At 46.6% G+C, this 13,921-nt stretch overlaps 1 protein-coding gene across 1 annotated transcript in view; it reads left to right on the top strand.

Annotated features, from left to right (window-relative positions):
* LOC126428415 (probable cytochrome P450 304a1) overlaps positions 1-13,921 on the top strand; it is a 117,908-nt gene that overhangs the window by 34,901 nt on the left and 69,086 nt on the right. The window contains exons 3-4 of the mRNA XM_050090341.1: positions 8,398-8,561; positions 13,259-13,552. Coding sequence (XP_049946298.1) covers positions 8,398-8,561; positions 13,259-13,552 — 458 coding nt within the window. The remainder of the gene's footprint in view (positions 1-8,397; positions 8,562-13,258; positions 13,553-13,921) is intronic.

The raw sequence follows: 13,921 nt of genomic DNA, 5'->3' as shown, positions 1-13,921 counted from the left end.
GTCATCTTTCAGCAGTACAGTCGTCCATGTTGAAGAGCGTAATAGTGAACTCACGTTGATGTCTCGGCTATCAAACTCGCCTGATGTAAATCCTGTGGAACCCATCTGGCTTGCTGTCAGGCGCCATAAGAGCGTACTCAAAATAGCGGTCCCTTATTTGCGCGAATTACATGACCTTCAAAAACCTACCAATAAACTGTCGGATTCGTTATACGCAGGATCAGTGATGTATTTCGTTCTAAAGACGCATAAACAAACTTTTAAGCGGGTGGTCATACTGCTTCGACTTACCAGCGCAAATACCACTTGTGAAGGTCGTTGTAATGCACTTTCACAAATCCTTGCTACCTCCATACGTCATTAACATCACAGCAAAGTGGTTATAATGTAGTGTGAGCAGGATATCTTCCAACCGCACATTCCTCGCCACTCGGCGGCAATAGTGGTAACCTCTTCGTCCCTGCGGTCACTGCTTGTACGGTAGAAGAAAAGTTGGACAAAGTATAGTTCATCGTACCAACTAAGTTCAGTGTTCAATTACGCGATAATTTTCGTTTCAGGACTAGACAGTGATTGAGATTCGAGGGTTGGAACTTCAATAAGGGGCAACTATTTATTTACAGCTCGTACAAAATAATACTTGTTTCAAAGTTTTACTGACTTTCAAAGTAGTCACCAGCATTGTGTATAACCCGTTGCCAGTGATGTGGAATTCGTAGGATACTCTTAGCGGTGCCAGTTGTGTTGACAGAGTGCCACAGGCTATTGACCAACGAATTTGTAGCAGTTCTGAAGCGAATGCCGTGAAGTGTTTCCTTCAGTTTAGAAATCGAGTTGAACTCACGAGGGCGTAAGTCAGGGGAGTGCAGTAGGTGGTACAGCACTTAGCGGCCCCACCAGTGAAACAAATCTACTAACAGCTTGACTGTACGTGCTTGAGCATTGTCCTGCAAAACGACGGTCAGGTCCTGCAGAAAGTGTCATCACTTCTGTCTCCATGCTGTTCATTTTTGGAACAGAACCTACGACCTGCTTTGTTCTTCTCGTTGTGCGAATCACTTGTTATGGGAGGTGCTCGATAAGCAAGCTTTATCTGTAATTTTAAAAAAAAGTTACAGCAGGCCGGATATCATGTGTGTCTGACCCGTTACCACGAGACGGATTGATGGCGTTCACAGGCCGTAGTTTGGAGACCCCTGATACGCATTATACCGCATGGTTATAATTAAACTTTCGCTGTTTAACACGTTGTAACATGGAAACTAACTACCGTACTAGGACCAAACTTGGTAGCAAGGACATGGGGAAGAAAACTAATGCAGAATCAATTCAATTGAAACACTTTTAATGTCCTGCTACAGTACATCATACCATTACATACCAATACCATTACTGCTACAAAACGGGCTCAATATTGCGCCCATCAGTGTCCAGAAGTGTCTGAAAGTGCAGGATTGCATTCAGCATAGCAGAGCGAAGCATGTCCGTAAGTATGCTGGCTACCCATCTTGATATGCTGCGCTTCAGATCAGCACATGTGTGAATGTTCCCCTGGTAAATCCAGCCCTCCAGGTAGCCCCACAACCAGAAATCGCAGGGATTGAGCTCAGGTGATCGTGCCGGCCAAGAATTTGGAAATGACCGGCTGATAAGTCGATCGTCTCCAAACGTGTTTTGGAGAAGCACATGAACTTCACGAGCGATGTGCGGTGCGGCCCCATCGTGCACGAAAACTGTCTTTCATTGCGTCTCTCTCCTGTAGGACGGGTGTGACATGCTGGCGAAGCATATCGTAATAACTATCCACGTCTTTGTTCCTCGAGCGCCAATCTGTTCAAAAAAGAATGGGCCAATGATGAACCATACAGAGGAACTTCATGCACAGTGACTGGAGGTGAAGATCCCCACACTCAGCAATTATGTGTATTCACCTCACCAGTCAGAGAAAAACGAGCTTCGTCTGTCCATAGGATGGTCCAGGGCCAGCTCTCGTCAACTTCAATCCTCGCTAGAAAGTGGAGAGCGAAGTCGACACGCCGTTATGCGTCCTGTGGTGCAAGCTGCTGTACGATATGGATCTTGTACGGATACCGTTTCAGAATATTTCGAAGCACCTTCCGTACAGTGCACCACGGGATGTTCAACTGTCGTGACACAGCACACACACTGCATGACGATCGGGATTTGCGCGCAGCGTTGTCTGCCACAGGAACAGCGATTTCGTCAACCACCTGTGGTGCAACCGGTCGTCGGCCTCGTCCCGGACTGACGCACAGTTCTCCAATTGATTCGAACTTCTTCATCACGCTACACACAGCAGGTGGAAAAGAGAACCCTTCTGTAATCCTTTCAGCAAGCGACAGTCTCGAAGTGCAGCTGAAGCCTTACTCTTGGGTTGATAATAGAGCATTGACAGGAATGGGGGAAAGAAATACAGTAGAAGAAGAATGGGTAGCATTGAGGAACGAAATAGTGAAGGCAGCAGAGGATCAAGTAGGTAAAAAGACGGGGGCTAGTAAAAATCCATGGGTAACAGAAGAGATACTGAATTTAATTGATGAAAGGAGAAAATACAAAAATGCAGCAAGTGGAGCAGGCGAAAAGGAATACAAACGTCTCAAAAATGAGATCGACAGGAAGTGCAAATTGTTAAGCAGGGATGGCTAGAGGACAAATGTAAGGATGTAGAGGCTTATCTCACTAGGGGTAAGATAGATACCGCCCACAGGAAAATTAAAGAGACCTTTGGAGAAAAGAGAACCACTTGCATGAATATCAAGAGCTCAGATGGAAACCCAGTTCTAAGCAAAGAAGAGAAAGCAGAAAGGTGGAAGGAGTATATAGAGGGTCTATACAAGGGCGATGTTCTTGAGGACAATATTATGGAAATGGAAGAGGAGGTAGATGAAGATGAAATGGGAGATATGATACTGTGTAAAGAGTTTGACAGAGCACTGAAAGACCTGAGTCGAAACAAGGTCCCCAGAGAAGTCAACATTCCATTAGAACTACTGACAGCCTTGGGAGAGCCAGTACTGACAAAACTCTGTCATCTGGTGAGCAAGATGTATGGAACAGGCGAAATTCCCTCAGACTTCAAAAAGAATATAATAATTCCAATCCCAAAGAACGCAGGTATTGACAGATGTGAAAATTACCGAACTATCAGTTTAATAAGTCACAGCTGCAAAATACTAACGCGAATTCTTTACAGACGAATGGAAAAACTGGTAGAAGTCGACCTCGGGGAAGATCAGTTTGGATTCCATAGAAATACTGGAACACGTGAGGCAATACTGACCCTATGACTTATCTTCGAAAATAGATTAAGGAAAGACAAACATATGTTTCTAGCATTTGTAGACTTAGAGAAAGCTTTTGACAATGTTGACTGGAATACCCTCTTTCAAATTCTAAAGGTGGCAGGGATAAAATACAGGGAGCGAAAGGCTATTTACAGCTTGTACAGAAACCAGATAGCAGTTGCAAGAGTCGAGGGACATGAAAGGGAAGCAGTGGTTGGGAACGGAGTGAGACAGTGTTGTAGCCTCTCCCCGATGTTATTCAATCTGTATATTGAGCAAGCAGTGAAGGAAACGAAAGAAAACTTCGGAGTAGGTATTAAAATCCATGGAGACGAAATAAAAACTCTGAGGTTCGCCGATGACATTGTAATTCTGTCAGAGACAGCAAAGGACTTGAAGAGCAGTTGAACGGAATGGACAGTGTTTTGAAAGGAGGGTATAAGATGAACATGAACAAAAGCAAAACGAGGATAATGGAATATAGTCGAATTAAGTCGGGTGATGCTGAGGGAATTAGATTAGGAAATTAAGTGTAGTAAAGGAGTTTTGCTATTTGGGGAGCAAAATAACTGATGATGGTCGAAGTAGATAAAATGTTGACTGGCAATGGCAAGGAAAGCGTTTCTGAAGAAGAGAAATTTGTTAACATCGAGTATAGATTTAAGTGTCAGGAAGTCGTTTCTGAAAGTATTTGTATGGAGTGTAGCCATGTATGGAAGTGAAACATGGACGATAAATAGTTTAGCTAAGAAGAAAATAGAAGCTTTCGAAATGTGGTGCTACAGAAGAATGCTGGAGATTAGATGGGTAGATCACATAACTAAGGAGGAGGTATTGAATAGAATTGGGGAGAAGAGAAGTTTGTGGCACAACTTGACTAGAAGAAGGGATCGATTGGTAGGACATGTTCTGAGGCATCAAGGGATCACCAATTTAGTACTGGAGGGTAGCATGGAGGGTAAAAATCGTAGAGGGAGACGAAGAGAAGAATATACTAAGCAGATTCAGAAGGATGTAGGCTGCAGCAGGTACTGGGAGATGAAGAGGCTTGCACAGGATAGAGTAGCATGGAGAGCTGCATCAAACCAGTCTAAGGGCTGAAGACCACAAGAACAATAGAGCTTCATCAGTTATGCCCTGCTCTCTCTGTCCAAGCTCATGCTGATGTGTCAACAAGTGCACTGCAACTGGGCAGGTGTGTTAGACTAAGAATGATGATGACTGATCACGGCAACTGGTGGCCAAAGTTGGAACTGGACGGCGTCACTGTGATGCGTGGAAATCATGTACCCAATGTTCTGAACATTATTGATAATACGCGATGAAGTGTAAAAAGTGGTCCAACTAAAACTTTAATATTTCTTTACGTACTGTACGAATTCGTAATAAAGAATGGGGGTCCCTATTAAAAATAGAAAAAAAAAAAAGAAAAACGCAGTTGATATCCGTTTCACCTATGGCAGCGCAATCTAGCGGGCCAACCATAGCGCCATCTGGTTTCCCCCTTCGTTCTTTGTAGTTTTTTCGTTTGACGCTTATTTCGTGAGGTATTTGGACCGGTCACGATCAATGGACCACCCTATATATATATATATATATATATATATATATATATATATATATATATATAGGGTGGCCCTTACCCTAAAATGTTTTGAAGATGTTTAGATAGCCACTTATATATATATATATATATATATATATAGGGTGGTCCATTGATCGTGACCGGGCCAAATACCTGTTCCGTGATGATAATATACAGTCACATCTACTTGTACTTTAATATACTTTGTTAGTGCACCATCAATCTTAACCCAATTCTTAACTCTTTCATTAGCATTAACACGTCACCTGTGTGCGCCGCCATATTGGCGGGTGACCTTGAACTTGAACTTGAACAGAGCGCGATCCGCTGGAAAATTCAGTTTCCGGTCCGCCATGTAAGATTATCAGCGCGCTACTTCCTGCCGCGCCCATGTTATCAGTGACGTACATCCTGTAGGCAGGCAGCAGCACATGCCGTACAGGGTGAGAAGACTTACAAGAAGATCGAGATTGCCTGTTTACAAGACTGTGGATACATTTACTCTTACTCCTGACAATGTAGCACAAGAAGAGCTATTAAATGGACCTATAACATTTGTAGGTTCCACAGCTCCATATATATATATATATATATATATATATATATATATGTTGTTGTTGTTGTGGTCTTCAGTCCTGAGACTGGTTTGATGCAGCTCTCCATGCTACTCTATCCTGTGCAAGCTTCTTCATCTCCCAGTACCTACTGCAACCTACATCCTTCTGAATCTGCTTAGTGTATTGATCTCTTGGTCTCCCTCTACGATTTTTACCCTCCACGCTGCCCTCCAATGCTAAATTTGTGATCCCTTGATGCCTCAAAACATGTCCTACCAACCGATCCCTTCTTCTAGTCAAGTTGTGCCACAAACTTCTCTTCTCCCCAATCCTATTCAATACTTCCTCATTAGTTATGTGATCTACCCATCTAATCTCCAGCATTCTTTTGTAGCACCACATTTCGAAAGCTTCTATTCTCTTCTTGTCCAAACTATTTATCGTCCATGTTTCACTTCCATACATGGCTACACTCCATACAAATACTTTCAGAAACGACTTCCTGACACATAAATCTATACTCGATGTTAACAAATTTATCTTCTTCAGAAACGATTTCCTTGCCATTGCCAGTCTACATTTTATATCCTCTCTACTTCGACCATCATCAGTTATTTTACTCCCTAAATAGCAAAACTCCTTTACTACTTTAAGTGTCTTATTTCCTAATCTAATCCCCTCAGCATCACCCAATTTAATTTGACTACATTCCATTATCCTCGTTTTGCTTCTGTTGATGTTCATCTTATATCCTCCTTTCAAGACACGGTCCACTCCGTTCAACTGCTCTTCCAAGTCCTTTGCTGTCTCTGACAGAATTACAATGTCATCGGCGAACCTCAAAGTTTTTATTTCTTCTCCATGGATTTTAATACCTACTCCGAATTTTTCTTTGGTTTCCTTTACTGCTTGCTCAATATACAGATTGAATAACATTGGGGAGAGGCTACAACCCTGTCTCACTCCTTTCCCAACCACTGCTTCCCTTTGATGCCCCTCGACTCTTGTAACTGCCATCTGGCTTCTGCACAAATTGTAAGTAGCCTTTCGCTCCCTGTATTTTACCCCTGCCACCTTCAGAATTTGAAAGAGAGTATTCCAGTTAACGTTGTCAAAAGCTTTCTCTAAGTCTACAAATGCTAGAAACGTAGGTTTGCCTTTTCTTAATCTTTCTTCTAAGATAAGTCGTAAGGTTAGTATTGCCTCACGTGTTCCAACATTCCTACGGAATCCAAACTGATCTTCCCCGAGGTCCGCTTCTACCAGTTTTTCCATTCGTCTGTAAAGAATTCGCGTTAGTATGTTGCAGCTGTGACTTATTAAACTGATAGTATATATATATATATATATATATATATATATATATATATATATATATATATATATATACACTCCTGGAAATTGAAATAAGAACACCGTGAATTCATTGTCCCAGGAAGGGGAAACTTTATTGACACATTCCTGGGGTCAGATACATCACATGATCACACTGACAGAACCACAGGCACATAGACACAGGTAACAGAGCATGCACAATGTCGGCACTAGTACAGTGTATATCCACCTTTCGCAGCAATGCAGGCTGCTATTCTCCCATGGAGACGATCGTGGAGATGCTGGATGTAGTCCTGTGGAACGGCTTGCCATGCCATTTCCACCTGGCGCCTCAGTTGGACGAGCGTTCGTGCTGGACGTGCAGACCGCGTGAGACGACGCTTCATCCAGTCCCAAACATGCTCAATGGGGGACAGATCTGGAGATCTTGCTGGCCAGGGTAGTTGACTTACACCTTCTAGACCACGTTGGGTGGCACAGGATACATGCGGACGTGCATTGTCCTGTTGGAACAGCAAGTTCCCTTACCGGTCTAGGAATGGTAGAACGATGGGTTCGATGACGGTTTGGATGTACCGTGCACTATTCAGTGTCCCCTCGACGATCACCAGTACTGTACGGCCAGTGTAGGAGATCGCTCCCCACACCATGATGCCGGGTGTTGGCCCTGTGTGCCTCGGTCGTATGCAGTCCTGATTGTGGCGCTCACCTGCACGGCGCCAAACACGCATACGACCATCATTGGCACCAAGGCAGAAGCGACTCTCATCGCTGAAGACGACACGTCTCCATTCGTCCCTCCATTCACGCCTGTCGCGACACCACTGGAGGCGGGCTGCACGATGTTGGGGCGTGAGCGGAAGACGGCCTAACGGTGTGCGGGACCGTAGCCCAGCTTCATGGAGACGGTTGCGAATGGTCCTCGCCGATACCCCAGGAGCAACAGTGTCCCTAATTTGCTGGGAAGTGGCGGTGCGGTCCCCTACGGCACTGCGTAGGATCCTACGGTCTTGGCGTGCATCCGTGCGTCGCTGCGGTCCGGTCCCAAGTCGACGGGCACGTGCACCTTCCGCCGACCACTGGCGACAACATCGATGTACTGTGGAGACCTCACGCCCCACGTGTTGAGCAATTCGGCGGTACGTCCACCCGGCCTCCCGCATGCCCACTATACGCCCTCGCTCAAAGTCCGTCAACTGCACATACAGTTCACGTCCACGCTGTCGCGGCATGCTACCAGTGTTAAAGACTGCGATGGAGCTCCGTATGCCACGGCAAACTGGCTGACACTGACGGCGGCGGTGCACAAATGCTGCGCAGCTAGCGCCATTCGACGGCCAACACTGCGGTTCCTGGTGTGTCCGCTGTGCCGTGCGTGTGATCATTGCTTGTACAGCCCTCTCGCAGTGTCCGGAGCAAGTATGGTGGGTCACACCGGTGTCAATGTGTTCTTTTTTCCATTTCCAGGAGTGTATATATCAGTATATATATATATATATATATATATATATATATATGGAGCTGTGGAATTTGTGGTCCAAACCCAGATCATTACCATCTGACCGCCTCCACGGCTTTGCTCTTACGATGTGATACGTCCTCTGTCTTCTCGCAGGCATCTTCCTGTCGGAGGGCCCGCAGTGGCTGGAGCAGCGGCGCCTCACCCTGAGGAACATGCGGGACTTCGGCTTCGGCCGCCGCTCTGGACGGCTGGAGGCGGAGATCGAGGCAGAGCTGAGGGACCTGCTGGAGCTCATCCAAGGGGATCGGGAGGACGAGGTGAGCCTGCGGCTGACGTTCACTCCTGGTCCGCACCGCCACACAACCGTCATACAGTATCCTCAATGGCAAAATGGCTCTGAGCACTATGGGGATTAACAGCTTAGGTCATCAGTCCCCCAGAACTTAGAACTACTTAAACCTAACTAACCTACGGACATCACACACAGCCGTGCCCGAGGCAGGATTCGAACCTGCGAACGTAGCAGTAGCGCGGTTTCAGACTGTAGCGCCTAGAGCCGCTAGGCCACCCTGGCCGGCCCTCAATGGCAACCAGCATGGATTCCGAATAGATGAATCAAGCGATACCCAATTCGGGCTTCGCTCACATGAGAGCCAGAAAGTCACCGGTCTATACCTATATACATACTCCGCAACCCACCGTATCTTGCATTGTGGAGGGTATTTGGTACTGTTTCCTGTTCCAGTATTCGCAAGTGGCGTTAGGGAAAGACGACTGTCTACCTGGTGTCCATCCTAAGACTCGTAAGACGCATTTTCTCTGGTGTTTCGGCAGATATTTACAAATTCGATTTTGCAACGTGCAGCTGGAGTGAGCTCAAACAAATATTACTCATGTGACTCCTAATGTGCACGGAAAGCCTCGGTTTGTTTACTATTCTAAACAAAATTATTTTTAACACGAAATTTTACCCATTCGACAGAGATCTATCATATAAGTTTTGCGCGATATTCGTTTTATCTACCAGGTGATCAAAAAGTCAGTATAAATTTGAAAACTGAATAAATAATGGAATAATGTAGATAGAGAGGTACAAATTCACACGCATGCTTAGAATAACATGGGATTTTATTAGAACCGAAAAAATAAAAAAGTTCAAAAGTGTTCGACAGATGGCGCGTCATCTGATCAGAATGGCAATAATTAGCATAAGAAAGTAAGACAAATCGAAGATGATGTTCTTTACAGGAAATGCTCAATATGTCCACCATCATTCCTCAACAATAGCTGTAGTCGAGGAATGATGCTGTGAACAGCACTGTAAAGCATGTCGGAGTTATGGTGAGGCATTGGCGTCGGATGCTGTCTTTCAGCATCCCTAGAGATGTCGGTCGATCACGATACACTTGCGACTTTAGGTAACCCCAAAGCCAATAATCGTACGGACTGAGGTCTGGGGACCTGGGAGGCCAAGCATGACGAAATTGGCGGCTGAGCACACGATCATCATCAAACGACGCGCGCAAGAGTTATTTCACGCGTCTGGCAATATGGGGTGAAGAGCCATCCTGCATAAACATCGTACGTTACAGCGGGTGTTTATCAGCCAGGCTGGGGATGATGCGATTCTGTAACATATCGGCCTACCTCTCACCCGTCACGGTAGTAGTTACAAAACCAGAATCACGCATTTCCTCGAAGAAAAAAGGCCCGATAACGGTAGATGTGGTAAATCCAACCCATGCCGTGACTTTCTCGTCGTGCAGTGGAGTTTCCACGACGGTTCTAGGATTTTCGGTAGCCCAAATTCTGCAGTTGTGGGCGTTGACAGACCCTCGGGGCATGAAATGAGCTTCGTCGGTCCACAACACGTTACCCAACTAATCGTCATCTTACGCCAGCTTTTGAAACGCGTACACCGCAAACGCCCTCCGCTTCACTAAATCGTCAGGATTTTGTACGGATAGTATCGGAGGGTACACCTAACTGCCAACCAAACATTGGTGTATGGAATGCCGGTGCGGCGTGCGACTGCACGAGCGCTGACTTCCCTGTGCATAGACGAACCCGCTACAGTCTCCATTTCTTCCTGAACTGTCTCAGCAGCATTACGCCTTGTGCTCGATCGGCCACTACGGGGTCTATCGTCTAATCAACCCGTGGCTTCGAACTTCGAAATCATTCTCGCCACAGCTGCATTTGTCAACGGACCTTTACCCGTTCGAATCCCCTTCCTATGGCGATAGGATCGAACGCTGAACTAGCACATTCCCCATTCTGATAATACAGCTTCACTAAAAGGGCCGTTTCAGGTAACGTCAATAGGCTGGGAATGCTGGCGTATCTGATTCTCTCGCTCATTACAGCTCCTTTTATACACGATTGTCATGCGCAGTTACTGACGTTTTGCTGTCCAGCGCCATCTGTCGGACATTTTGTGAACTTTGTTTTTGTTTTTTGTTCTAATAAAACCCCATGTCATTCCAAGCGTGTGTATCAATTTTTACCTCTCTATCTACATTATTCCGTGGTTTATTAAGTTTTCAAATTTATACTGACTTTTTGATCACGCGGTATATGCATTAACAGGGACAGTAAAACAGGAAGAATAACCAGTACTGTGGCACTGCCCTGGCTTGCTCGCTCTCTTCTACCCCCATGCAGCAGACCTGCTCAGTCACTACTGGAGTACTGGTTATTCTTCCTGTTTTACTATCCCTGTTAATGCACGTAGATAAAACGAATATCGCACTGGACTAATTTTGCACCGCACTGTCGAATGAGGATGTAAAACAGAGCTTCGGAATAATTTTGATGGTATCGGCAAACAAGCCGACGCTTTCGTCGACACTGGGCATCGTATCACGGACGTGATCATCGCATTTGTTTGGGCTGACAACACCTGCACTTTGCAAAACCGAATTAGCAAATACACTACTGGCCATTAAAATTGCTTCACCACGAAGATGACGTGCTACAGACGCGAAATTTAACCGACAGGAAGAAGATGCTGTGATATGAAAATGATTAACTTTTCACAGCACTCACAGAAGGTTGGCGCCGGTGGCGACACCTACAACGTGCTGACATGAGGAAAGTTTCCAACCGATTTCTCATACACAAACAGGAGTTGACCGGTGTTGGCTGGTGAAACGTTGTTGTGATGCCTCGTGTAAGGAGGAGAAATGCGTACCATCACGTTTCCGACTTTGATAAAGATCGGATTGTAGCCTATCGCGATTGCGGTTTATCGTATCGCGACATTGCTGCTCGCGTTGGTCGAGATCCAATGAGTGTTACCAGAATATGGAATCGGTGGGTTCAGGAGGGTAACAGGGAATGCCGTGCTGGATCCCAACGGCCTCGTATCACTAGCAGTCGAGATGACAGGCATCTTATCCGCATGGCTGTAACGGATCGTGCAGCCATGTCTCGATCCCTGAATCAACAGATGGGACGTTTGCAACACAACAACCATCTGCACGATCAGTTCGACGACGTTTGCAGCAGCGTGGACTATCGGCTCGGAGACCGTGGCTGCGGTTACCCTTGACGCTGCATCACAGACAGGAGCGCCTGCGATGGTGTACTCAACGACGAACCTGGGTGGACATATGGCAAAACGTCATTTTTTTGGATGAATCCAGGTTCTGTTTACAGCATCACGATGGTCGCATCCGTGTTTGGCGACTTCGCGGTGAACGCACATTGGAAGCGTCTATTCGTCATTGCCATACTGGCGTATCAGCCGGCGTGATGGTACGGGGTGTCATTGGTTACACGTCTCGGTCACCTCTTGTTCGCATTGACAGCACTTTGAACAGTGGACGCTACATTTCAGATGTGTTATGACCCGTGGCTCTACCCTTCATTCGATCCCTGCGATACCCTACATTTCAGCAAGATAATGCACGACCGCATGTTGCAGGTCCTGTGCGGGACTTTCTGGATACAGAAAATGTTCGATTGCTGCCCTGGCCAACACATTCTCCAGATTTCTCACCAACCGAAAACGTCTGGTCAATGGTGGCCGAGCAAGTGGCTCGTCACAATACGCCAGTCACTGCTCTTGATGAACTGTGGTATCGTGTTGAACCTGCACGGGCAGCTGTACCTGTACACGCCATCCAAGCTCTGTTTGACTCAATGCCCAGGCGTATCAAGGCCGTTATTACGGCCAGAGGTGGTTGTTCTGGGTACTGATTTCTCAGGATCTATGCACCCAAATTGCGTGAAAATGTAATCACATGTCAGTTCTAGTAAAATATATTTGTCCAATGAATACCCGTTTATCATCTGCATTTCTTCTCGGTGTAGAAATTTTAATGACCAGTGGTATATCTACTGGAAACACCGGAAAAAATGCCTCTGACGACTGTGGGAGAGATACCGAGTATGTGCCTTCACAGGAGCCATAATTTCTATTATTTTGTCTTTACTGTTCCTACGCGATACTTGTGCTGCAGGCAGTAGTATCGTTCTGCAGTCTGCGCAAATGACGCTTCTCTAAACTTCCTCAATAGTGTTGCATGAGAAGAATGTAATCTCGCCAAATTTGCGAGTGCAACGGGAAAGGGAATGACAATTTCGGGACAATAATTTCTTATTTGAAAATATTTTGCTTAGGATCCTCTCCCAGTTGCATGATTGTGACACCAAAGGTGTGGAGACACGTCTGACACACAATATTCGCCCAGAGGAATACCTGGAGTGTTGATGTCCTGAGTGATCGCTCGGCGCCGGCCGTAGTGGCCGAGCGGTTCTAGGCGCTATAGTCTGGAACCGCGCGAACGCTATGGCCGCAGGTTCGAATCCTGCCTCGGGCATGGATATGTGTGATGTCCTTAGGTTAGTTAGGTTTAAGTAGTTCTAAGTTCTAGGGGACTGATGACCTCAGAAGTTAAGTCCCATAGTGCTCAGAACCATTTGAACCATTTTTTGATGGCTCTGCGCGTGTCGTCTCACAACACCTACAGCTCGAGTGCAGCTCGTGAGCTTCGTGACATTTCGGCAGGCGGTGGCCCGGCTGTCGCCAGCAGGGGACGGCTCGCGTCGAGTTCTGCTGCCCGAAGCGCTGTTCCCCACGTTCATCAACTCCATCCTGGCGGTGTACACGGGGGCCAGGCTTCCACGCTCCGCAGACGAGACGGCTCGTCGCCTGGGCAAGGCCGGCATCAGGTTCCAGCGGCACGGAGACACGACGGGGGGCTTCCTCACCATCCACTCGTGGCTGTCCAGAGTGGCGCCTGTGCTGTCCGGATACCGGGACGGACTGGAGGGCTCTCTCCAGATGAGGACCTTCATGGAGGTGAGTCTGCTGAGAGAAGGTAGCCCCAGTGACAAAGCTCTCCTAGCATGCACTCGTGGCTGGCCTGGCTCCTTGCATACTGGGATGGATTGGAGGCTTCTCTCCAGATGAGGACCTTCCCCTGGAGGTGAGTCTGCTGACACAAGTCTTGTAGAAGGTAGCTCGATTCACAAGGCTTTCTCAACAGACACTCATGGCTGGCCCGGGCTGTGTGGATAGTGGGATGGACGGGAAGACTCCCTCCAAATGACAGCCTGTGTGGAGGTGAGTCCCCTGGCTTCAGGTACAGGGTGCCCCAAATAAAACCAGCACACCTCATATCCGAGATTTAAATAACAATGAACTAACTTAAAAAATAATAGGTAATAC

The sequence above is a fragment of the Schistocerca serialis genome, chromosome 12 (genome assembly GCF_023864345.2).
Source record: "Schistocerca serialis cubense isolate TAMUIC-IGC-003099 chromosome 12, iqSchSeri2.2, whole genome shotgun sequence".
Lineage (NCBI taxonomy): Eukaryota > Metazoa > Arthropoda > Insecta > Orthoptera > Acrididae > Schistocerca > Schistocerca serialis.
Note: the sequence above shows the minus strand (reverse complement) of the source record. Positions and strands in the feature narration are given on the sequence as shown.